This window comes from Megachile rotundata, chromosome 4 (assembly GCF_050947335.1).
Source record: "Megachile rotundata isolate GNS110a chromosome 4, iyMegRotu1, whole genome shotgun sequence".
NCBI lineage: Eukaryota > Metazoa > Arthropoda > Insecta > Hymenoptera > Megachilidae > Megachile > Megachile rotundata.
This window is the reverse complement of record NC_134986.1, coordinates 14567117-14591669: the sequence shown is the minus strand read 5'-3', so window position 1 is coordinate 14591669 and position 24553 is coordinate 14567117. Positions and strand designations below refer to the sequence as shown.

At 33.8% G+C, this 24553-nt stretch overlaps 3 protein-coding genes across 12 annotated transcripts in view; 1 reads left to right on the top strand and 2 right to left on the bottom strand.

Annotated features, from left to right (window-relative positions):
- Positions 1-7: 7 nt before the first annotated feature.
- ca (RCC1 and BTB domain containing protein claret) lies at positions 8-10050 on the bottom strand. 5 transcript variants are annotated; one of them, XM_012291963.2, is made up of 21 exons: positions 9515-9903; positions 8694-9148; positions 8167-8618; positions 7912-8090; positions 7444-7844; positions 7189-7366; positions 6909-7120; positions 6658-6839; positions 6447-6574; positions 6238-6369; positions 6029-6163; positions 5833-5959; positions 5197-5759; positions 4738-5118; positions 4297-4666; positions 3884-4212; positions 2980-3812; positions 2780-2913; positions 2531-2709; positions 2159-2425; positions 8-2047 (listed from the first exon to the last, which is right to left on the bottom strand). In XM_012291963.2, exons 2-20 carry the CDS (start codon positions 9116-9118, stop codon positions 2162-2164), a joined length of 5604 nt encoding a protein of 1867 aa, XP_012147353.2. In that variant the 5' UTR covers positions 9119-9148; positions 9515-9903; the 3' UTR covers positions 8-2047; positions 2159-2161. The 5 variants fall into 5 exon arrangements, with proteins under 5 accessions (XP_012147353.2, XP_076387305.1, XP_012147352.2 ...); XM_076531190.1 differs by lacking the exon at positions 9515-9903 and adding an exon at positions 9968-10050 and having other exon boundaries at positions 8-2425; XM_012291962.2 differs by having other exon boundaries at positions 8-2425; positions 9704-9903.
- Positions 10051-10175: 125 nt separating this feature from the next.
- Positions 10176-14492, top strand: LOC100879862 (U4/U6.U5 tri-snRNP-associated protein 1). 3 transcript variants are annotated; one of them, XM_012291959.2, is made up of 12 exons: positions 10343-10480; positions 10655-10733; positions 10804-11252; positions 11333-11461; positions 11545-11964; positions 12035-12176; positions 12237-12511; positions 12580-12667; positions 12745-12943; positions 13789-13975; positions 14051-14205; positions 14287-14492. In XM_012291959.2, exons 2-12 carry the CDS (start codon positions 10715-10717, stop codon positions 14312-14314), a joined length of 2091 nt encoding a protein of 696 aa, XP_012147349.1. In that variant the 5' UTR covers positions 10343-10480; positions 10655-10714; the 3' UTR covers positions 14315-14492. The 3 variants fall into 3 exon arrangements, 2 of the variants coding, with proteins under 2 accessions (XP_003706137.1, XP_012147349.1); XM_003706089.3 differs by lacking the exon at positions 10655-10733 and having other exon boundaries at positions 10176-10480; XR_001096884.2 differs by lacking the exons at positions 10655-10733; positions 14051-14205; positions 14287-14492 and adding an exon at positions 13104-13223 and having other exon boundaries at positions 10176-10480; positions 13789-13927.
- Positions 14493-15042: 550 nt separating this feature from the next.
- Positions 15043-24553, bottom strand: part of plx (PTB_TBC1D1_like and TBC domain-containing protein plx) — a 34821-nt gene continuing 25310 nt past the window's right edge. For 3 of the 4 annotated variants that reach the window (XM_012291958.2, XM_076531192.1, XM_003706090.3), the window contains 14 exons: positions 22145-22291; positions 21903-22085; positions 20781-21086; positions 20506-20710; positions 20273-20389; positions 19960-20176; positions 19557-19877; positions 19191-19477; positions 18944-19105; positions 18545-18861; positions 18214-18466; positions 18018-18136; positions 17727-17951; positions 15043-17649 (listed from right to left, as the gene is read on the bottom strand). In XM_012291958.2, the coding sequence (XP_012147348.1) occupies positions 16735-17649; positions 17727-17951; positions 18018-18136; positions 18214-18466; positions 18545-18861; positions 18944-19105; positions 19191-19477; positions 19557-19877; positions 19960-20176; positions 20273-20389; positions 20506-20710; positions 20781-21086; positions 21903-22085; positions 22145-22270 (3753 nt within the window). In that variant the 5' untranslated portion in view covers positions 22271-22291 and the 3' untranslated portion in view covers positions 15043-16734. Of the gene's footprint in view, positions 17650-17726; positions 17952-18017; positions 18137-18213; positions 18467-18544; positions 18862-18943; positions 19106-19190; positions 19478-19556; positions 19878-19959; positions 20177-20272; positions 20390-20505; positions 20711-20780; positions 21087-21595; positions 21747-21902; positions 22086-22144; positions 22292-24553 lie in introns of those variants that run through there. The other variant, XM_076531193.1, reaches the window with a different exon arrangement.

The following is a 24553-nucleotide window of genomic DNA, read 5'->3' as shown; positions in this document are numbered from 1 at the left end:
TCACTAATTCGTTCTACTAATCATTTTTATTGATCCAATATTTTAATTGTCTAAGTACTATCGATGAAAGACATTTAAAACTGTACATTCGGTTACATATATGTTACAGGTTGTGGTTCGTATAATTAAATAAATTTATTGAAATTTAATGGAACATCGGATTTCAATCGATGGGTGTTATATTTTAAATTATAACGCAGGTTATATGTATATGTCGAAAGATGATACATTTCACCCTTAAAACAAATTCATATATCATACCCGTATATTAAGTATCGAGAAACAAGTCACAGAAGACTGTCATGTACGTCGAAAATATAATATATGTATATGTATATATTATTTATTTCATTGTCTAATTTGTTTAAAATAACTAATAGGAAAATGTATTGCGCGTATCAAACGCGTTTCGTCGTAAAACAGAAGGATTTAGACTTTACTCAACGCGATCTTCATTCAAAATATTGCACCTTCTCGAACAACTGTTTTCTGTTTTGAACTTTCACATCTTCTAGAAATTTAATTATGTAATATACAAATTAAATACTGACCAACTGAAATAGCTAAAGTGAATCCATTAAATTTGTTACATTATGTTTACTAACAATAAGTTGATAAAATGTTGAGTAGTAATAATTTAAAAATAAGAATACCTTCATTTAACTTATAAGATTAATACAATTTTAAAAACGTAGTTAAACATTTTACATGATTTAATTCTAGGATTTGCATTGATTAATTTCTAAAACCTTCCAATTTGGTTACTGAAATCATAATGGAGAAGATCTCTGACACGTACACTACATTTTTATTATTTTTTACTTTCATGCAGTTCTACTATTAAAAGACAATAAAATATGTCTACGAACTTACTTCATTTGTAACCAAAAATCTTGTATACTTTATAAATTTGTGTTCTATACACATATACAATTCTATTTGTCTACTATATTCTTACACTTATGTCATTAAAATTAAATGTAATTTCGCAAATAAAAAGATCACTTAAAACATATTTGTATTAATGAAACATTCGTTCAAATCTCTAATAAGATTAATTAATATATAATTCTGGCATATACTTTGAAGACTAGATGAATGTACTTTTTGTCAGTCCTTAGTACTTTGCACCAATTTTAGATAATTGCACGGATAATAATTGCATTCATTCTCTAGCTTTTTGTTATTTTACAATTCTAATATAACAACTACTGTACAATTGTATGTTATATTTCACAGTAACTAGTATTTATAAACCTCACACTTGAGTAACTTGTGTTTCTTATAGCCATGATTATGCTATAATCCAAACTTTTTATTCTTGTTCAATTAAAAATTTGTATTCTAATAAGACTTAAAAACTGAAATATGAAGTGATCCTTCTACGAATAACAGTCAAGATTCTAATTATTACAATCTACTAACTGCTTCGAAAAGAAATATACAAAAGAGAACAGTTACTTCGTTATTTTTTGTTTTTATCGTTGTATTTTTTTGTAATAATAACGCTAATTACCTTTAAATTTATTATACTGTATACTAATTATAAGTCACACATTTTGTTAAATTTGTCCTAATTTCATGATACGCATAAATTTAAACGATGCACAAAGAAAATACCAATGCATAACCTTGCTCCTCTTTTTATCTTAACAGTACCTTTTAGTACTAACAATTTATGAACACATAACATCCGTTTCCAGTAAAATACGATCAATTTCAATGTGCGTAATAAAACAATTATGATATTTAATCAGACAAAAGTCTTTAAGTAATATAAAAATTAGTGCACTATAGTTTATTTATATTTAGTAATATGTTTAATAAACTTTTGTGTCTATGAATATTTACCTGTATATATGTAGATAATTTAAAAAATATGGTTTGAAATATATAGAGAGCTTTAATCATTTACAATATCTTGTGATGTTTGCTGAATAAACGTTCGAATTGCGGCGGCAAGTATTTTATCGAGTTAAGTATTACATCACATTAATTCATACTTAGTTATCATCTAACTAGATTCCGGTATTTTCAATATTTCAATCTATTAAAATTAATTTCGAAGTTCACTTTACGTGTATATAATCTGAGTTGTTTAAGAGCCTAAGAAAAAATTGTATACCAGTTTCTTTTAAATAAAATCTCAGGTACATACTTCTCATCCATTATTCTTTCTCACCAACGTTTCCAACGCTCGTGGTATACACGATGGACATAATATTTCTGGTTTAGACGTTTGCAGCAACATTTTTCCTAAGTACTGGGCTGTACATGGAAGAACTAGTGATTCAGATGTTAATAACTCGGTTTCCATCGTCGAAATCACTTCCGTCTTATAGGCAGACAATGGAAAATGATGTCCACATGTGAATATCATTGAGTCTTCTTCAGTAGCGAGAAATCTGTACACTGCGTCTGGATCCTAATTTCCAACAATTTATTTTAGTATCTATTTTTATCTCTTTTATATCAACAAAGAAATTTATCTTTTATTGCAGGATTAACGAATGGGGAAATTTAGATTCACCTTAATATGTACAAATGACCTTGAATCATGAGTATCAGAAGACAAAGTACTTATAACCCCTTCTATCATTTGTTTTGAAGTATTATTTCCGCTCGAGCCCGGATAACCAGTGAGCGGTGGTCCATAATGGTCAGCAGCCAAGGAAGATAACAACTTGATAAATTCAGGTGCCGGTTCATCTGTGATATAAAAGCAATTTATAAAAATGCGCGGTATAAGACGTACATAAAATCTTATATATAAATTTACCTCGATCAATATGATTTAATAACATGGAACACACTTGAAGACAAAAATTAACAGAAAACAAGTTTATCAGGTTGAAGTTCTTGACTTCTACGTCGTTCTTATTTGTATCTAAATATTTATCCATTATCTCTTGACTGTGAATGTTATAATAATTAATTGATTACGATAATTGCATCTCAAATAATATAACATTAACTTACCAGAATAATAATAATCCAAGGGGGTAAAAAATTGATTCAATATGCTCCAAAAATAAATTTTCTATACTTTGTACGGGTAACTCATGTTCGACCCAGAAATTAAGAGCATCTTGCAACATTTTACATTTGGTTGTATCTGGTTCGTTTTCCATTTCATTCAAGAAAAATTTAATCACTTTTATGGCTTCATTGATAACGTTGTTTTGCCGAGAAGACGAAATCTTTCTTTCACTGCTTTTGCACAATTGATTTTGTTCAGTTGCTTCACTCATAGCAGTAGAAGATGCGAAATTGTCCTCAATGGACCTACTTTCTTTTTCTTGCATCTGTAACTTATTATCTTTAAAAACGAGATTCTCCACCCATTCGTCCGAGTCAGAACTGACATCAGAATCGAAAGAGTTTTCGAAAATTTCTGAAGGCGCGTTTTCACATTTCGCGTCTTTGCATAACTCCTCTAAACCGCCTTGACAATCAAAAGTATACAATTCTTGTTGAAGCAATTGTAAACTGTTCAATGATTTGCTCGCCGGAATTTTCATTTTGTTCCTAGCAGCACAATCTTCAACGGAATCGATTAAATTCTTTTCCACTTGTTTGTTAAACAATTCTGTGTTCTTTTTAACATTACGAGTTAAAGATTTTGTTTTTAATTCAGTCTCCTCCGCTGTTTTGCGTTCTGCCTTTTCACGTGAATGTTCAGACTTTGTTTTTGAGCAAGAGTGAAGACTCATTAGATGCAAAATTTTTAGCTGATATGAAAATGCCTCAGAAATATTATGTTGCAACAAAGCTATTTTTGAGCAAGCTTGATAATTACCCAGTTCAACGCACTAAAAATGTATAAAGATATCACGTAACTGTTTCGGTTCAACATTATTATGTAACAAAATAATACACAAACCTTATCTATGATTTTTGAAGAATCATATAAACCAGAGAAATATTCGAGCGCATAGTGCAGTGTCAATTCTCCCGATGACCTTTCTATAACGCTTAAGGGGTTAATAACACCCGCTAGAGGAGGTATGTCGTAACTCTGATAAGAAATAATAGGAGCGGGAATGTTAGGAACTTGGCTAGGCACCTCCATGGCTATATGCGAAGTATGGGGTAGTCGTACAACTCGCTTTTTAATCAATACGAGTTTATCGTCGGTGTCGCGTGTATCTTTTGCAGGAAGGCGGCCTAATTGTGCTCTACTGTTATTACCCCAAGCTAAAACTGTACCTCCTAGAATACAGTAAACCATTAGAATTTTACAAATCGAATAATGAAAGTTTGAATTATTTTCTTTTATTAGAATGATGTAGATACCTGGTTGAATAGCAACCGTGTAATCGTATCCACAATAGATACCAACAGTTTTAATGATAGGATTTATTTTTTCCCTCGATTCACTGCTTTCTGCTGGAGACGACTTAGCTTCATCATTTCCGTTTCCATTTTTTTCACTGTTCCCAGAATTTTTCATTCCACCATCCAATTCTTGTTCTTCATCTCGTCTGTGTGCATTGTGTCTTGGAGGTACTTGTGCAAAGATTGAAGCAGGGTTGTAACATAACGGAGTGGGGATTGGTACTTCCCTTCTGCTACCATTACCTATTTGACCATCTAAGTTTCGACCCCACGTGTAAAGAGATCCGTCTTTCGTTACGAGAGCGTTATGATGACACCCAGCTGATATCTATCGAAAACCATTGAAACAATGACATTATTTGCCAAGAAACTAACACACTTATAAATCATTTCACAAACCTGTATGATATCCCCTCTCACTAAACTTGTATCCACTACTGTCGGTTTCAAATGTGTTTGAGCTTCTTCAATTGAACCAACATTTACATTCTTCAGGCACACATTATCCAATTGTTTTTTTCGTGAATCTGAGTAACTACTTTCTGTCTGTTTTACTTGTGCATTTTTATTTTGTGCATTACTTTCTGAAACCTCTTCGCTCGTATCATTTGTACACGCTTGATCCGGAACTTTTTCAAACTCGTCGATATTTTCAAACTGCTTTATAATATTGTCGCGTTGTTCTAATATTCGAGCTCTCTTTTGCGTTTGTGCTTGCAATCGAAGAACTTGAGGACTTGCTCCCCACACGTATAACTTATTTGTGTAACTAACGGCAAGCTAAAATTGATATAAGCATAGATAAACCATGTTCGTGTGGTAATATTAAATTGTAACTGAAGAAAACATCCTACTTACGTTGTGAAAATATCCAGTTGTAATAAGAAAAATTTTCTCTGGTAACAAGACTTTTATTGGCACTGAACTTTTAACATTACTACCTACACCCAGTTGCCCAAAAATATTGCAACCAAATGCATACACAATACCCTCTGTAGAAAGGGCTAATGTATGCGCATGACCAGCGCTAATGTAACGTATGACCGTACCAAGTAAAGATGTAATTAATGTGGGAACGATCTTTTTATCGGTATTACCATGGCCCAATTGGCCATGAACTCCCCAACCCCATGTAAAAACTCTGCCATCCGCAGTCAATGCAACAGAATGGTACTGACCAGCCACGGCATCAATAATGACTTCTTGAGCCAAATAAGTAATTAATTCTGGCGTTGAACACTGTAAAATTTTGCCCAAACCCAACTGACCGAACCGACTTGATCCCCATGCATAAACACCATTGTTGGTAACTGCTAAAGTGTGACAGTGGCCACATGATACACTGAGAACTTCAACCTCCATGATTTTGAAAAAAGATATAGCTTGTGGTGGTCCATATCTCAATACAGATGGGCCAGTTCCTGAAAATAATGAAGGACATAAAATACTATAAATATAATAACTGATGCATCTTATAATAGCCCATTTGTTTACCTAAACATCCTTGTACAGAACTTCCCCAAGTATAAACATTTCCATTTCTGATGAGAACAACGTGAGAAAATCCAGCACATAATGGCCTTCTTTTGAAATCAGCACCAGAATTAGTTTTATTTCTCTCCTATTTTAATGATTAAAACACATGATTATCTATTGATACAAAACATGAAATACTTTATATGATTATTACCTTTTTAATGTTCAGTAATTCAATGTTACATGTAAGAGAAGATTCTTGATGTAAAATAGATTTTTTATAAATCAAAGTCAATAAAATTAGTAAAAAAGTTTCTATAATTTCTTCTACCAATGTGTCAGCCTCATCCTATGAATAGAATGAAAATATACCTTACATCTTTACAAGTAAATAGGTATAATGAATGCACAAATTATACTCACATTTTCCAAGAGATCTATAGAATCACATTGACTAGATTGAGAACTATGTGAAGTTGTCCTATGACGTAATCTACATCGCACTATCCTAGGTCGTATCACTGGATTCGTTGGATCGTACAGCGTTACTAATCTCTGAATATTCAACAAAAAATATATGTATTAAGTTATTCAGATCGATACATTTTCTTTTTAAAGAATAAAAACTTTACCTGAAGTACAAAAATTTGAGAGTCATGAAGATTATCAACAATATATGACATATGACTTCTAGCTAACTCAGGATTTAATAAAATTGCTTGCATTAAATTCGGTTCGCTTATACATATTAACAAACCATCTGAAATGATTTATGAAATGTTTAATTCTTGATGTAACACATTTTCCGATCATTTTATTGCTATTATAACTATTATGCATTACATGGTGTTGGATAGAAATTGCTTGTGCTGAAAGAATGTATTGTCTTCATAAGTATATCCAACATTTGTCCATAAAGACCCTTTTGTGTTGCTAGGTGATGCAACACTTCCCAAAGACACGTTTGTCCCGCAATATTAACTGCTAACAATTCGTCGTAAAAAGAATTTGTAGACAAGAAATACCTATAACATAAATAATTTGCGTTAAACCATGCTTAAAAAGATTTATAAAATATCTAATGAAATACATACAAAAACTCCTTATATATAGCCTTAGACTTTTGAGATGAAATTCTAAGCGTTCGTTCAATAAAAGCAAGAACACATAAGTTAGAAAGATGTATTCTTGGTGCGACAGGTAATTCGCTAATAGCCGGAGAAGCTAAACAATGCGTGAGGCAACGTAATAAATCTGCTGTATATCCGACAGATGCAAACTTCAACATACTTTTCATTATTCTACACTGAAAATATTAAATACAAAAATTATATATAAGTATACCCAACCAAATTCTGACACAATTGTACTTACTTTGGACAACTTGTAACAAGCTACTGCTCGTGGAAAATCTTTGTTCATCAAAAGTATGTCACCAGCTTGTTCAAGTAACTGTTGTGCATTAATGCCAAATACTATAGCCAATTTTACTGCTTTCTCAAGTTCATTGTTTTTCAGTACTAATTCCATAAAAATTGACAATATCGGTTTTCTTAAAGAAAAACGTTAACAATGAAAATTCATTGGTCTAAGTTAATGAAACATGAAAGTAAAGGATAAAATACTAACCTTAGAACAACTTTATACACAGAATGATTTGTTACAATTATACAAGTATCTACATGAGGTAATTCAATTTTAATATCATTTATTCCCTTTGGTAACGCGTATTTATTTTTAATCTCTTCAGAAAGTATTGTTGGTGCATTGTTAGTAAAGTCGATAGCTCTGTACACGGCACGTATTACTTCTTTGCTATTCGCTAAAGAAAAGTAACCAACAATACATTCTGGATTAAATTTACCATTATCACTTTTACGAGTTTCAGATAATCTATCTGATACTACATACATTATACGCTGACTAACGTCAGTAATAAAAAAAAAGCGTTGAGTTAATAAAACGTTTTTACAAGATTCAAATACTTTATGTGCCGATAAAGGAACAGTAGTAAAATTAGGTCCATATACCTGTAATTGCAAAATTGGTTAAATGTTATACTCATTACTGTCTACAACTTAAAAATTATTTCCCTACCAGTATTTGATTTGTAACAGAGTGATAACATGTATACAATTGTTGGCCATCTCTATCAGATTGAGACATTAAAAAAACTTCTTTTGACATTACTTCAGGAGTTATCTGATTTTGATTTACTTCTATAGATGGATCAGAATTAATAGTTATATTGTGAGTATTCCTATTACTTGTAATATCTGGAAAATAAATAGATTCATCAATAATCTTGAACAATATTTAGGTGTATTATTTAGTATTATAAATGTTGCAGACCATGTTGATATTGCAGATATTCCCCTAAAGCTTGACTTTTTGCTTCTATCAACTTTTGTCTAATTATAGCAAGTTTGTCCACAGACAACTGCTTAAGTCCCTGCAACCTGGATCTAGTAGAAGCAAATATTTTTGTATTATCATACATGTTGTCATTTGCATGTAATACACTATATGATTCTCCATTTTCTAAATGTTGCAAGCAACTATATGTACGCTGCTCTAAAAGTAATCTCCACTGTCGTCTAGACTGACTTGTTATGAGGAGAGATACAATGTCATTACTTTGATCGCGACAAATATGCAAACTTGAAATATTCCCCTTAATTTGTGTAACATTTGTTTGATGACCAGTCTCAAGATTTATAAATACAATTTCCCCATATTCAGTTCCAATAATACCAATTTCTGCTGGTATTACCATGCTCTGCCACCATACTATGGCTGTAGGCCTAAAAATATGAAATAAATAAATTATGCAAAAATTTTAAATTACATCTAGTGTAAAGTTTAGTAAGGGAATGTACTTTGAATGGGAAGATTGTGAACTAATAGAAGGAAATGAAGTTATATCATCACTAGTCCATCTGCTATCTTTGTCATAACTTTCATCAACCCAACACAAAGCAGGAATAATATATATAGAGCCATCAACACTTGCAGAAAGCAACCAAGATCCCACTGAGTGAAAACATATAGCTGAGATTTGTTTATGAGATCCTTGAAACCAAGGAATTCTTTTAATTACTGGAGCAGATATAGAATCCCTTTTATAATATAAAAAGATCTCAGCATTTCCAGTCGTAAGAGCTAAAAATAATTTCTTTTCATAATCACATTGAGCACTGTGTTGTATTTCTGTTGCTTTAATCAAACATTGCAATTTAAACAAGCGTTCTTCTGTAAAACTTGTCATTGGCTCAAAGCCCTCTGTGCCAATTTCTGCGATCATATTTCAGATTATTATTGATCTTAGTACTATCTAAAACACATAAATAAAACAAAATGTTAATAACATATCATTATAAGTGCTAATTACATTTCATGAAATATATATTGCTTGAATTTCCATTAATATGTATGCTAATCTTTAATAGATTAGTAAACAGTACTCAGAACGCAATTTAGTGAATTATATCTTCAGACATTTTTGTAGAATATAATTATTTAAATTAACATAATTACTAGATAGTTCTAAATATCTCATATAAATTTTGGATGACACATTAAATTATAGTGGAAATGAAAAGTCTAAGCACAAAATAACATTTAATAAATGCTCCTTGCTCTTGAGGATCGTATAACACAGCGATAAAAATATTTAACAATATATTACGAGCTGTTATACCTGTGTTTATATATTTGTAAAATAATATAGTTGACGAGAAGAAAGCTTTGTCTCTTAACACATTCTCGTGCTAAAAATAAATGATTACAAAAGAAACCTAGACCAATTATCACATTGCGCATTCCGTTTAAACGTGATATCCTTTCATATGCAAGAAATGAAGGAATTAAATTATTCACAGTGCATTACATTTTTACAATAACGCCGCCGTCAAATTTCTAAACGTCAGATCATCAAGGTTAGATTACATTGTAACCATAGGGGGAACCACGATAAAAAAGTTAAAATCACTATTCTGTTGTCCAAAATAAATATACTCTGTTCAACAATGAACTGAATTTGTCCTATAAAGAACTTTTGTTCATTTTGCGCACGTTGCCTCTGATTAGTTAGAGTACGTTTCGTAACCATTCGTATATACATTGTGATCTAAATTTCTAAATCTCACTATACCTGATCTATATCTCTTTCCTTTATTCACATATTTTGTTCACCATATATATGGTCGGTGCAGTAAAACTAGAATTCAATTAGGGGAATTTCAAATAGTGGGAAATGAACCGAAGTTAGTCGTGTTGCGCTGTTAAATTTGAGTATGATCTTTTGCCGAATAGAGTATAGAAGTTAAATACTTTATATTGGTAGTAGTTTGCAACACACTTCATCCAGCATTATCGTTTGAAGTGCGCATCGAAAAGATGGTGGATGGTATCAGAAATTATCGATGTATTGAGTTTATTAAGTTTTAAAGGTTTAATAAAACAGTGTATCTAACGTTCTGAACGTCGATTGAAAACATAAAAATGGGTTCAAATAAACGGCATAAAACCGAGAAGAGCCGGGACGCTAAGAAGAAGCGTCACCGAAGCCGCTCACGTAGCTATACACCTGAACGCGAAAAATCGGATAAGCACAGGCATCATAAAAAGCATAGAAGGAAAGAACGCAAGGATTATGACAGTGATGGTTATTATCTGATTCATTCTTTCTAAGATATACAAATACATTATACGATGCATTTTTCAATGTCGCTAGCTTTTTTTTACAACTCCAATAATCGATTGTTTGAACTATTTTTTCTATTTGTATCTAATAACTTCCTTCCCATCGTGTTGAAAATGTATCGTGTTTTATCCGCAGAAATGTACTTATCAATTTCGCATACAAGATTAAGTAATTCGATGGGGATTGAACCGAATAATGTTTATATTTTACATAGGTACATAAGCATTTACTATGATGAACATACTTGTTTAATGTCAGTTAATACCGTGTTCATTTTATTTCAGTCGAAATAGTTAATGCACCTCCCCCACCAAAAATTTCTAAGTCATCACATCCATCAACACCTCCACCTCCTGAAATTTCTAAACAACGCAGTCCTTCGCCGATCAAAGGTGGTGCAGCACAAAGCTCTCTATCCATTGAAGAAACTAATAAACTACGAGCAAAGTTAGGTTTGAAACCATTAGAAGTTGATAGTGGTCCAAAAGATGATCCTAATAAGATTAAAGACGATTTGGGAGAATTTTATCATAAACCTGCCCCTGATGTTAATGAAAAGTTAAGGACACAAAAATTAAAGGAGAAGATTACTGTTCAGAAACAGAAAAGGCTCATTGAATCTAATTTATCAAAAACTAAGACCTTAGGAGAATGTGATTCTGATGATGATGCTGAAGTTTGGATTGATAAAACCAGACGTTTGGAAGAGGAGAAGAAAAAAGCAGAAGAAAGGGTAAATTTACATTTTAAATATTTGAAATATTTCTAATAATTTATGTGAGAATCATCATTTTAATGTTTTATTTTTATTAGGCAAAAATGTTAGATCAGTTAGATGAGGAATTTGGCATTGGAAATTTAGTTAAAGAGGAAATACATGCTGCTCGAAATACAGCTTATACTGAAAAGAATTTAAGGGGTCTTAGAGTAGAGCATGATATTGTAAGTAATTGTATCTTCTTATTGGATAAATGTATCAATCATAAATATTAAGTAATTTACTTTATTTAAATGATGTTTAACAGGATAAGTTTGAAGAAGGTAAAACAATTATATTGACTTTAAAAGACCAGGAAGTTTTGAAAGAAAATGACGACGTACTAGTCAACGTAAATATAACGGACGAAGAACGTTACCAACGTAATATTTTAAATAAAACTAAAAAACCTGGTTATGATGCATATGATGATGATAACTTTGATGAGTTTGGTATATCTAAGAAGTCTATCTTAGAAAAATATGACGAAGAAATCGAAGGCGAGAAGAAAGATTCTTTTGTGTTAGGGACTAATAATATAAAAGATACTAAGCAGAATAAACTTGATTATGTCAAGCAGCGTTTAGCTAATAAGCGACTAGAATCGTTACAGCTAGCAGAGCCAAAATTAGCTAGTGAATATTACAATGAGCAAGAACTTGCAAAGTTTAAGAAACCAAAGAAAAAGGTGAATTTTCAAGATGATATTTTTATAACTTTCTAAGACAATGTACATCCCTTTAATTAATATGTTGCAGGTTCGAAAAATTAGGAAAAAGTTAAAAGCAGAAGATCTGGTTCCTGAAGATAACGATTATCTTCGTGATTTAGGAAGCAGAAGAAGTAAACGACCTAAGGATATAAAAGATAACGATAGTTTAGACGTAGATGACTTAGAAGGTATTTTTCATTAATTTTTAACAATTACGTTACTTATTTAACCGATTTTTTCATTTTTAGCTCCTCCTGAAGATCTTAGTGGAATTAAGTTGGAAGAAGATGATAAAGAATTAGAGTTACAGTTAGCACTCAAGAAAGCTCAACGTTTGAAAGAATCACAAGCATCAAGTATTGAGAAAGTTGTTGAAACTATAAAGCAAGAACCTGCTGGTTCTGAAGAAAGTCAATCTGGAAATATTGTTCTTAATGCCACCGCAGAATTTTGTAGAACTTTAGGAGACATTCCAACTTACGGACTTGCCGGAAACAGGGAAGAAAATGGGCAAGAACTTATGGTATTAACCGGTTCTTCTTTATATCCTTAAGTGTTATTTGATATATTCTTTCACAATTAATATTGCAGGATTTCGAAATGGATGGAGTTAAAGAAGAACCACCGGTAAATGACGAAGAAGATGATGGTCGTGGCGCGTGGAATACTGTGCAATTAGGTATCAATTGATCAGTTAAATATACAGATTCTCCCATTTCTGTAATACTTATAAATCCTATTGTACTTTATGAACAGATGAAAGTATAACAGAGCCAGTAGCGATGGAAGCTGCAATTTTGGACGCAGAGCCTTCGCTCGGACATGGGGTTGGTGGTGCACTAAAACTCGCAATGAGTAAAGGTTATTTGCAAAAAGAAGATAGTAGTAGACCATCTGCGTCTCGTTTCGCGCATTTGCAGGCTCAGAATTATTCGATAGAGGACAAAACTTACGGGTATGTATGGATCATAACTATCGTTCGATATAAGAAGCTTTCTTACAACGCATTTGCAAATGAACGAGTCCCATTACGAGCGATTGTAAGAAATATTCTTCTATTGAATCCACTCCAAAGGAATCTTATTAGACGAGTCTCTAGTGAATTTCACTGTTAGTTAACAGTCGTAAATAGAGCCCGGATTTCGGTGCTCGGAAATGGATGATCCGCTACCGCAAGAGTTAACTACTTTGTCGGAGATGATCAAAGGCCAGAGAAGAGAGTAGGATTAATTGAGGTATGTTTATATTATGCGATTCTATTGTTGCCAGCGAGATTCGTACAAGCGTTCTAGACAAGTCCGGTATGGATAAAAATTATGTTAATTTATTTAATATAAAGATAATTTCGCATATATATTCATTAACGGTATGGTTTTACGTTATTCTTTTTTTTTTATATTACATTTGCATGTTTCAACATACAAAGTATGACGTAATTTGTGTAAAAAGGATTTTAGATTAATTTTAAAGTAAATTACTTGAGTGCTTAAGGATGCAATTTATTTTTTTTTTTTTTTCAAATAAAAGTTTATCTTGAATCAAGTATATATTTAATGCTGATATTTTTATTGACTTGTTTAGATTCGTGTTGATTTAATCGCATAATGTAATGTATCTTCAAAACTTCAATAGTCTGTTTTTTAATCGCCACATATTTATAAAGTATTGATATCCTTGGTAACTTAAATTTCGAAACACCGAATTCCATGGGCTACTATAAATGTTTATAATTAAAACGACTGCCTATGTTATTTATATCCTGCTTAGCATAAGTAATTTCATCCATGTTTTTCTTTCCAGAGACGACGATAAATTCGGTAGAAGAGACCGGTTTAATGGCCCAACTTCAGAATTTAAGGAAAAAGATGGTTTCAAGCCTAATGTGAAACTGGAATATATCGACGACGATGGACATGTATTGAGTGCAAAGGAAGCTTTCAGATACCTTTCACACAAATTCCATGGAAAAGGTCCAGGAAAAAATAAGGTCTGTACTTTCTCTATATTTTATATTCGTTGTTATACCTTGGACGTCACGACTGCATAATTTTATAATTTTTAGGTTGAGAAGCGAATGAAGAAGGCGGAGCAAGAAGTTTTAATGAAACGTATGTCTTCTACAGATACACCTCTGGGTACGCTTAATTTATTACAGGCGAAACAGAAGGAAACTCAATCGCCATACATAGTGCTTAGTGGAAGCAAGCAGATGCAAACGTAAGGCTATTTTATGTTATATACATAATGAAATGTGGCTTAAAAATGTTGGCTCATAAAAACTATGGTTATTTTTTTCAGGACTAGTATATCAAAGTCAAAGCATTAAAGATTTTAAAGTAAACTTCAGTCAGAATTGTATATAATATACAGGCAGACAGAAATCTTTTATCAGTACATCTTTAAATCAGATAATACATTAATCGCTGTAAAATAAAAACATTGCACCTTCTTTTGATTTGTTAAACTACATAATAATAAAGTAACTATTATATGAATTTATAAAAGAGGCTAATCCTTTTTATATCCTTTCTTTATTGTTTTTAGACACATCAATCGTTTGACGGCTTAAAATATTAGTTTTAATAAGATAATTACTTAATACATCATAAAAATTGATATAGAGAAACTTTATATTTTTAACTCTTTACGGATGATATGGCCCAAATATTTATATTTGGTAGGAAGGTCTTTGAGACGTTGTTTATAATTATTCCTTTTTTGGTACAATTTTCAGTGTTTTGAACGTGTGTATAAAACAATACGAACAATATTGTTCTGTTCGATGGGGCATTTTGTATTCTTACACAAAATATGTTTATTTTAATTAAATAAATTGACTGCTATCACAATAAAATTAAGTGGGGAACAAACGATGTTCACAACTATCTCTTATTTTTTTACTATATTGGTTGAAATAATACGATGCCTATGCTAACAGTAACATGTGCATAAAAACTATCAATATATTAACATTACTCCCATTTCTATACTCTCAATCACAATTTATAGTTAATTTCTAATAGCCTATTCGTACAAATCACTACATGGAAGATATAAAGTTGAATACTACAAAATATTTTATTGTTCCTAATGATATACTATATAAACATTTGTTGAACATACTTCGTTCACTATGAAATAGTATTATTGTGAGATTGAAAATATTTGTTGTTCCGTTGAATGAGAAGACACGCGATTAATCATCAATGAAATATATGATAACATTCGCTACCGATATTTACTGAGTATTTTTACAATTTATATCGGTATCATGCTCTTGAAAAATGGTAACGATCGATTATTATAAGAATGCTAAATGATATTAAATATATCCCTGATATCACAAGGCTTTCCTTTGTGCAAAAATAGTAATACTTGATTCTTTGAATCTTATGTAGTGCACAATGATCTTATAAATTGTATTTTATAAATATACCTCCAACTGTAGACAATACTTTTAAGACTTGCTCTTTATATTCACATCTTTTTTTTCTTTTTGAAAAGTTTGGCACTTCTCCTGACGGTTTAGACAAAAATAATAGGAATTTCTTTTAATTATAAAGCATAAGATATATTTTCTATTGTTAGCTAGATTTTTGATCAGCTTCAAAAGGTTATCAAAAATTTAAATTAGATTTTCATTAATTACTAAAGCTAGCATCTTTATTGATAAATAAGAATACTGGGTAACTACAGGCTAACAATGAAAAATATATTATTAATCTTTTATTCAATATTTATTTCTTAATCGAATTCCTATTAATTTTGTAATAAACTAATATACAATTTAATACTCACTTTATGTTAAGGATATGGTTCTCTATTCGCTGAATTCTAAGAAACTTATATCAGTAACACGCTGTGTATCGTCAAACCGACGAACTTTAATATATTATACTTTACGAATATTTATCTACAAATCTGTTGTTTCACAGAATTCAACAGATCTAATATCTTTGTGTTACTACTATTTTAGACAAATTTCTTATTATCAGCATATTTATATGCTATATTTAAGTAAATATTTCTTATTCTTTTCTACGCGTCAAGATTAATATAAATTATACGAATTAGATGAATATTTTTATAAATAGGTATGAACTCGTACGAATCCTTTCTAAGTTTGTTCTTTTTTCTTATGTACACTGAGGTGCAAAGTAGGCTTCCCTTGGTTAACGATAGAAGGATAAAGAATACCACCCGTCATCAATTTTAGGAGATTAAATATGAAAACTTGAAAGTTACCAAATTTCAATATCCTAAATTGTCAAAGATTAAAATTTTTTAATTTATAAATTTTAAAATCGACGAATGTTAGTTCTTTCCCTTATATCTATTTTCTCTAGGGAAGCTTACGATACTCGCCATTGTATACAATATTTATATACTAAAATATTCAACTAATCTGACAACATGTCAAATCTGTATAATATATTATAAATTGACTTGATTTTCTTTTCGTTCTTCGCAAGGTATTAAAATCATTGGTATAAGTACCGTAAAAGGGAAGTGCGAGTGTCAGCGTTTCGGTCGACAGTCAGTTGAACAACGCAGTTGTTTAAAAAATGAAAACCGATCATCGTATCAAAAGTGTTGTATACAAGACGTAACTAATGCAGTACGAAATGTGGAGGTAAACGATCGAGCGCATAATACAGTTGCTAACGATTAGCTTTTTGGGTATACTTTTCTCAAGTTGGTTACCTTCCAAGATATCTTCCTTGAACGCAACATCATAAGTAATTGTTATCTGTTCAATGTTTCCATATTTTGATTCTGAGCATTCTTGCTCACAGCTTCATCTTGACCACTTGGACTGGGAAGTCTGGTCGGTTTGAGCGACTTTAACTTCGTCGTACCGCCATATCTGAAGTTCACGTCGCTACAGGTATCTAAAGGATGCATTGTACCCTTCAAGTTCGTCCCGTCATCGTCTGTCGTGACTTCCAGCTTGGTGGTTGGTACTTTCTTAATCGATCCCAACTCGTACGCAGATTTGGATGACTTCAGCTTCATCTTCGCATTCAGTGGCAGCGAAACAGATTTTTCCAAGTTCACCTCTTCTATCTTGAGGTTGTTATCGTTCTGCACAACTTGTTCGTTGGTCGAGTTCATTGCATCAGTAATCTGGATATCTATGTTGACGGTTTTTGGATCATTTTCATCGTTACGAATGGTCTGTTCAGCGTACTCGTTCCTAAGGGCAGCCAACTGAGCTCGTTGCTTTTGAATATGGTTGTGCGAATTTGAGAAGAACGATGAGACCCTCTCGAGCTTGGTAGCCAAATTTGGTTGGCTCAATGTAGATTTCAGAGGATAAGGTGGATCTACCACGTTATTGTTTTTCATGAAGTTGTGAGATTCTCTACCCGTGGAATTGCTTTTTATCATTCCTAGTTTCTGGTTGTCTTCGATCACTTTCAAGGGATACGATCGACCAGTCGCGTTCCTTCGTTTCTCGGCGAGACTCAGCTGTGCAATTATTCTACGAATCTCTCCAGGAAATTCGATGTCAGGTCTAGTTTCGGATAATTGTTGAATAAACGCACCTAAAGTTGCGACAGTCACTTCTAAACTGCGATTCTGAGACTCAAGTTTCAAGAGAGTTGATTGTTGCACGGACCGCGCAGTTTCCAGACGATGCAAATTGCTCATTGTGATCTGTGAACATAGTTTGGGTGAATTAGACTTTGAAATGATGTTTTACTGGAAATAAGACTGATCTCTAAATGTCGTACTTCTAATTGCTCATTCAGCTGTGCTACTTCTTGGGTAAGTTGCTTGTTAAGTAGTTTGAATTTCTCCAAGTTTTCCATCTGTGGTTTCACAGACATCATTTCTTCTTGCAACACTTGATACTCTACTCTGTATTCGTTCAACTGCTTCGTGATCTCTTGGTCTGGATAAAACACGCGCTTCATCACTCGATCCAAAACCTCTTTATCGACAGCTGGTACTCGCGTCTAGAAATAAAAGAAAAATAAAACCTGTCTGATAAACTTTACTTAAAGAACAAAACTTTTCCTTACTTTAAGATATTCCATGATTTCTTCAAAACTATCGCACGTTAATAATTGATCTTGATGTTCTTCCAGTAATGCCATCGATACACGGAAAAGTACCTCCGTACTTTCCAAAAAAAGTAAATCTGTAAAAATAAATATATTTATATTAGAAATATTATAAACATACGGGGTAGAAACTTCTTTGTATTTTTTAATTTACCAAAAACTCGGGTTACAAAACCCAGTGGAAATTGACTCGCGAACAAGGTCAACAGCCATGGGGCAGCATATAATGTAGGCGAAACTTCCTGTTTATCGAAATGGTTATAAATTGCCGGTAACCTATCATGCAGCAATCTGGATAATTGATATAGGTATAGCTGCAATGCTGCCATGTCAGGAAGATACAATTTCCTTAGGCCTCTTCGGAACATTAGATGCCGTAGAAGAAAAAATGCTTGGTCTTCAGACATCTAATAAAATAATAAAATAACGTACAATCCAGAAGAATAAGATTGTTAACTTAAAACCCTGATGATTACAACACTTACATGTAATAAAAGAACGCCAGCAACGAAACTAAGCCCCTGACAATAGCCAACTTCGTGATCCAAAAGCGAATACGCTTTCAGCAAATTGAACAACGCTAATTGGCCTGGGCCTAGAGGTGAACTAAAATAAGGATGATTGGGAAACGTCCGTCCCAAATCGATTAAAATTGCATGTTGTTGCGAGGTAAGTTGCTTCAAGAGCAACTCATACGGTGTATTATAGTTAGGAAAATCGCGGGTGTCTATGGGCGGCTGTTTCAAACAAAATTGTTCGGCTAAGAATTGCCACACTTCTCCTCTTTTACCTTTTGGTACACCTAAATCATATAATTCTCAATGAAACTATATGTCATTTTATTAGTTTCATTTACTATAACATGAAGTCTCCTGACAATTTACCTTGTTTAATAGCGTGTAGCAACATTTGATTATCACATTTTGTGGAAACTCTTGATTCTTTGCTCACGAGAAGATCCCATACTTCTACCAATTCACGAGCACAACTACTAAGCTCGTCGTATTCTAATTTGATTCTCTTAACAGTTGCTTCTTCTTGACGTACTGAAATAAAATAAAAGATTTTAAGTATATTGGTTGCAATATATACAATTAGTTTACTTAGAACAAGTTGATTAATATTTTATACCTCTAAGCCTTGCGTTTTCTTTCTCCATTCTGATAAGTATTAACTGTTGATTGATTGCTTTCTTCCAAAGATCCCTTAATTCCTGTTTTGTTCTGCGCTTCGGAACTGTCTGAGGAGTTTTAATGATACCCATGTTTCCAGATTTATCGTTTTCCTTCTCGTGATCTTTACTAGGAGTCACGACTCGATTCAATATAGCTTGTCTCCAGGAACTGTTCGACTGAACAGGACTGTTTCCATCGGTCTCCGTCGGTGACATTTTTGGCGAGTTTCCTACCTTTAGAAATCTATGAAAGAAAACGATAGTTTTAAACATATGTAATTGAAGAAAGACAATTCTTACGGCTTTTGGTAAATATTACATACATGTCCATCATAGAACTCTTTGGTCCAGTGTTCACAGTCAATTGTTGTTCAGGTGAAACCCTTAGAGACCTTGGTCTGCTAGCTTCCGGTGAGATATCAACTATAGACGGATGTCGTGAATTTTCGGGGCTTTGGCTACCGCTTTTTTGTATCACAGCATTGAGGTGGCTCGTATCTCTCAAATGCGAGCCAAGACCGAGGTCATCCCGCGAACCCTTCCTCTTCATGAGATTATCAAAACTATTTGTAAGCGAGCGTTTCGCTTTCATGAATATTGTGCTTCCGACACCCACGCTTAAGTACTGATTTAAAAATTCGCTCCTACATAATGTACCATAAATAAAATCCAATTAACAATTTCTATCTTGACATTGTTATTTTAAAATTCTATATATAACAATACCTGTTCTCTGCCGTATCGTGAACATGTCTGGCTTGTTTCGCTTCGCAATGGGCGCGTAACAGCCTCATTAAAAACTGATTTTGTTCGCGTAAAGTTGTACCCGTGCCGCCAGCGGACTCGGCGCTTTTGTATTTGTTAACCACGATTTCCTGTTCGTCCTCCGGCAGCAATTCCATTCGCGAGAAGATTATACTCTGGGTTCTTCTGTCGTTCTGGCCTAGCAGTCAAGAAAGACACGCGAACTCATTATCTGTACTGGGTCGCAATTTCGTTGCAAATCAAAGAAACGGAAAGAATATGTATGCAAAATTACCATCGATTTCCTGGCACAGCTTGTTGTACCAGTACATAGGGCAGTGTTCGCATGAAAACACAGGATATCTTTCTTTCCTCGCGACATCACACGTCCCAACGAACGCTTGCGAAATAGCTATAACAAATAACAGGTTTATGTTCAACTGCACGTTCAATTTCAGTTCTAAAAAATATATAAATATGCTCAGCATGTATTCTAAAAGTACGAACAAAAATAAAAACTTGGCTCACCAGCAACGAGATCGTCCGCGACCGATTCTGACTGACACTTGAACACATAGCCGATAAAGCAGTCTATCGTATTTTCTTTGCAAATAAAACCAAAGTGTTCCGGATTTTTCACGCCTTGCACGCAACTGGCTACGTCCCTCAGCTGTTTGTGAAGCAGCACTTGCTTTCTATCCGGACTGATCAATCTCAAATCATGTCTGCCTACCTGAAATTCATTCTCTGATCAAGATACGTGTGCTGGACTCACTAAATGAAAAATCGATTAAATTTCACACCTGAAAGAGCATTGTACGGTTGTGCTCATCTCCCGCTCTAGCCATGGAATCTCTTCTGGGATTCAGTACGCTGCCAGTAGAGGATGCTCTGTTTCGCATCACTTCTGGCACATGCATGGAATTGTTGTTCGTGGCATCCCGATTCTCCTCGCGTTCCTCTTTCTCCGCGAGACTGGCATTTTGCGGCTTTGGAAAGGTCTCCACCGAACCGGTGAGTGTCGACGCCACTCCCAAAGGATTTATAGGTGATATGATTCCGCTTCCTGAGACATTCTCGATACTTCCGGTTTCGCTCGCGCTCGATTCCTGCAACGACAGTGATTTATTAATATTTATTCAGTTTAATTTTTTATTCGTTAAATATACTCTTGCTATAGGGGATGTAGCAAGGGAACATTCTTGAAACTGATAATATCAGAAGAGATCCTTCGATGGTTACATAAAAGACACACCTTTCCAAGCCTCAATGACTTTGAAATATCTTGTCAAGATCAATATTCTGAATAACTCTCTGTATGTAATCACCTATCGACCTTAGTTTATGAGATATACGCAAAAAACCTGAATTAGATTTACAATACATAGGACATTTTTTTTATATTTGCTATACACAAATAGACTACATTTCAGCATATCACCGTTCCATGATAAAGTGAACGTATGATCATAAACTAAGATCGAGCAGTTATGTGCAGGAAAAGGTTCAGAATGTCGTCCTTGACAATATATTCCAAGGTTATTGAAATGCCTTTCCTATACCACCGATTCATACAGCGCTTAAATATTTACGAATTTGCAAATTTCTAAATGCGAACATTTGAAAGTTTGCCAGTTTAAGTTATGAACTTGAAAATGTCTAAATTCGTATTCGCTTAGTTGTCCATCTGCTTTGCATCTCATCGCTGCATTTGAACCCATGACTGTTCTAACGTAACAGTGACTAGATATCCTCTCTGGGTGCATTTTTAAAAGTCGATCAAATTTCACAGCCAAAGCTTCTTCTAAAAAATTTTATAGAGAAAATACATCTTTCGATTAGTTTTAAGAGGATTGTATAAAAAGAGAAGGTTAAAGCGTTAGATGGAGAAGAAAATAGAAGAGAGTGAAAGATAACTGGCTCACCGCGCTGTTTCTCCTGTTATTGGAAGACGTTAAAATTGATTGACGTTGATACTCGGCGAGGATATTGTTCGTCGATGATCTCGATTTCTCAAGACCGTGAACACGAAACCTTACTAGCGCATCGTCGATAAAGGCCTCCGATACCTTTGGATGCGATACCTTGATTTTGCCCACGTAAAGCACCTGGAAGTAAAGTCGAATTAATAATTCGCCAGGAAATCGAATTAGCCGTCGAGTTTTACCTCAAAAAAGTGGGAAGAACTGGGTGATATGTCAGCACCTAGAGACATCAGGCTGGCAGCGCTGCTCTGCGATCTTTGAGGCACATCCCTGCCTTCGAATCGGGACGAGGCCGAGTGTTCCTTCATGTCTCTGAGGAATTGCTGAACCTGGAGACAAAGAGGAGCATTGTGAATCGCAATATCTTGCACGACATGTCATTACACAGCATTCACGGGCTGCAAATTAATCCCCGTCACGCGACAACGGACAACAATCGCATTAGCGATCTTCGTGTTCGCGATCGCAGTCATTGCACCTTAAAGATGCCGTCGATTCATCCTCAAATCCTATTTAAATAATTTGTTCCGATGCAAGCGAATAAGGCTTTTAACCTGATTTCTAAGCTCCCATTTTCAAAAGACCGTCGTTAAAAAATACACCGACCTAATTCACCTTAAAAGACCGTTTTTGCATGGTGCACGTTTACGTAATAAGGTTATACAATGGCACGCATCTGTGCGTTGTACGCCGAAAATTTCTCGACGATCTGAAAATTTACCCAGAAATAGTCCAGGATGTAGCTTTTCTTAACTAAGTAGCTTGTACCATTAATATACAAAACGGATTTCGCAAGAAAACGTGCATCAAACGTGGCCGATGGCCGTGGACCAAAAATAACCATCATTTCAGGAGCACTCGTCGATCACATGGATTTCCTGATATTTTCTTACTCATTTCCTTTCCTCGTTTGTTACTATCAACTCTTTACACGTGCCTTCTGTTGCATACGTTTATCGCACACAATCGATATTTTTTTAAGTGCAATTTTTTAATCTATTTTCTCGTGATAGGATATAACATATTTTTTAAATTATTCTGAATATGCATTCTGTTTAGGTAGGTTTATGTTTATGGCCCATTGTCGATCGGTCACTTTTGATTCGTCAGTGGTCAACCTTAGGTCTCATTCTATTTTTAAACTTTATGTAATTAAGGAATTTATTTATGTTGGAATTCAAAAGTAAATAGTCAAGCTATAAACAGATTGAGACTGCATCTCAGAAATTTCAAAACTTGAAAATCGATTAGTTACAAAAGTGTAAAATCACACCGAAATATCTTTCTCAGAAGTCATCCGAGTAACAGAGTCGTTCTTAAACAACCTGACAGGCGAGAACAGTAAAACACAGAAGAAGAGAAAAATTGACAGCGAAGATGGCTAGAGGGCAAGCGATATAAATGAGTCTAGTTCAAAGAACGGAGGAGGAAAAAGAACCGAACAATCGATCTTCGGCATCTTCGCAAGTATAAACAATTTATTATACAAACCGTGGTTGGGTTTCCTCGATATCGTGCGATTAGAGGGATGTCGAAGCGTAAAACTATGGGTTGACACGATCGATCAGGAGACAATTTCCATGAATGAAAAACGAACAAGATTATCTTGACGGGTGGTTATCTTAGCGACCGTGAGGTCTACGGCTGCGACAAGAAAATCTCACTAGCAGTTGCTGACACAGAAAGCAGATCGACACAAAGCGATGGGGCTTCTTTTATCCAATTACTAGACGAGCTCTTTCGCCTTTTTTTTTTATTATTATCCGGCTGGCCCTTCTTTCAGAAAAATATTCAGACGACCGTTGATACACGGCAACGATGAATATTTAAGCGATGCGTGAAAAAAATTTTTATTGGTCACTCGGTACGGGTAGATTAGAAAAAGTGTATGAATATTCAGAGATGCTCATCCTGCCGCGTTAAATGCGCTTTTATGATTTGTTTTATGTGCTTTTTCTGAATGGGTATATGTTGCATGCACGGTGGAGATAACAATAGGTCAACGTTTGTGATGCTTTTTGGAACAAAATAGATACATTGTATCCATTATATTCATACACTATTTTCGGATTTATTGTTAGAGGAATGGAAGAATGATTTCTATATCACTAGGTCCTCACATTACCAATATTTCTAAATTCTGTAGAGTCCCTAGATTTCTAAATTTCGATACTCTTCGATTCTTAAATTCCTAGAGCAGTAAATCCCTAGATCCAAATATCCTTAGATTTCGATATTTTCATAGATTCTGATACCCCGAGGTTTCTATATTCCCCTAAATCTCGATATCCCCAGATTTCGATTTTTCCCTAGATCTCAACGCACCCGATTTCAATATTTCCCTAGATTTCGATTTTCCACTAGATCTCGAAATCCCCAGATTTCAATATTCCCCTATATCACCGAATTTCGATTTTCCCCTAGATCTCGATATTCCCAAACTTGGATATTTTCATAGATCCCAATATCCCTAGATTTCAATATTCCTTTAGATATCGATATTTCCCTAAATTTTGATATCCCTAGATATCGATCTTTTCCTAAATCCCGATATTCCTAAATTTCAATATTTCCTTAGATCCCGATATCCC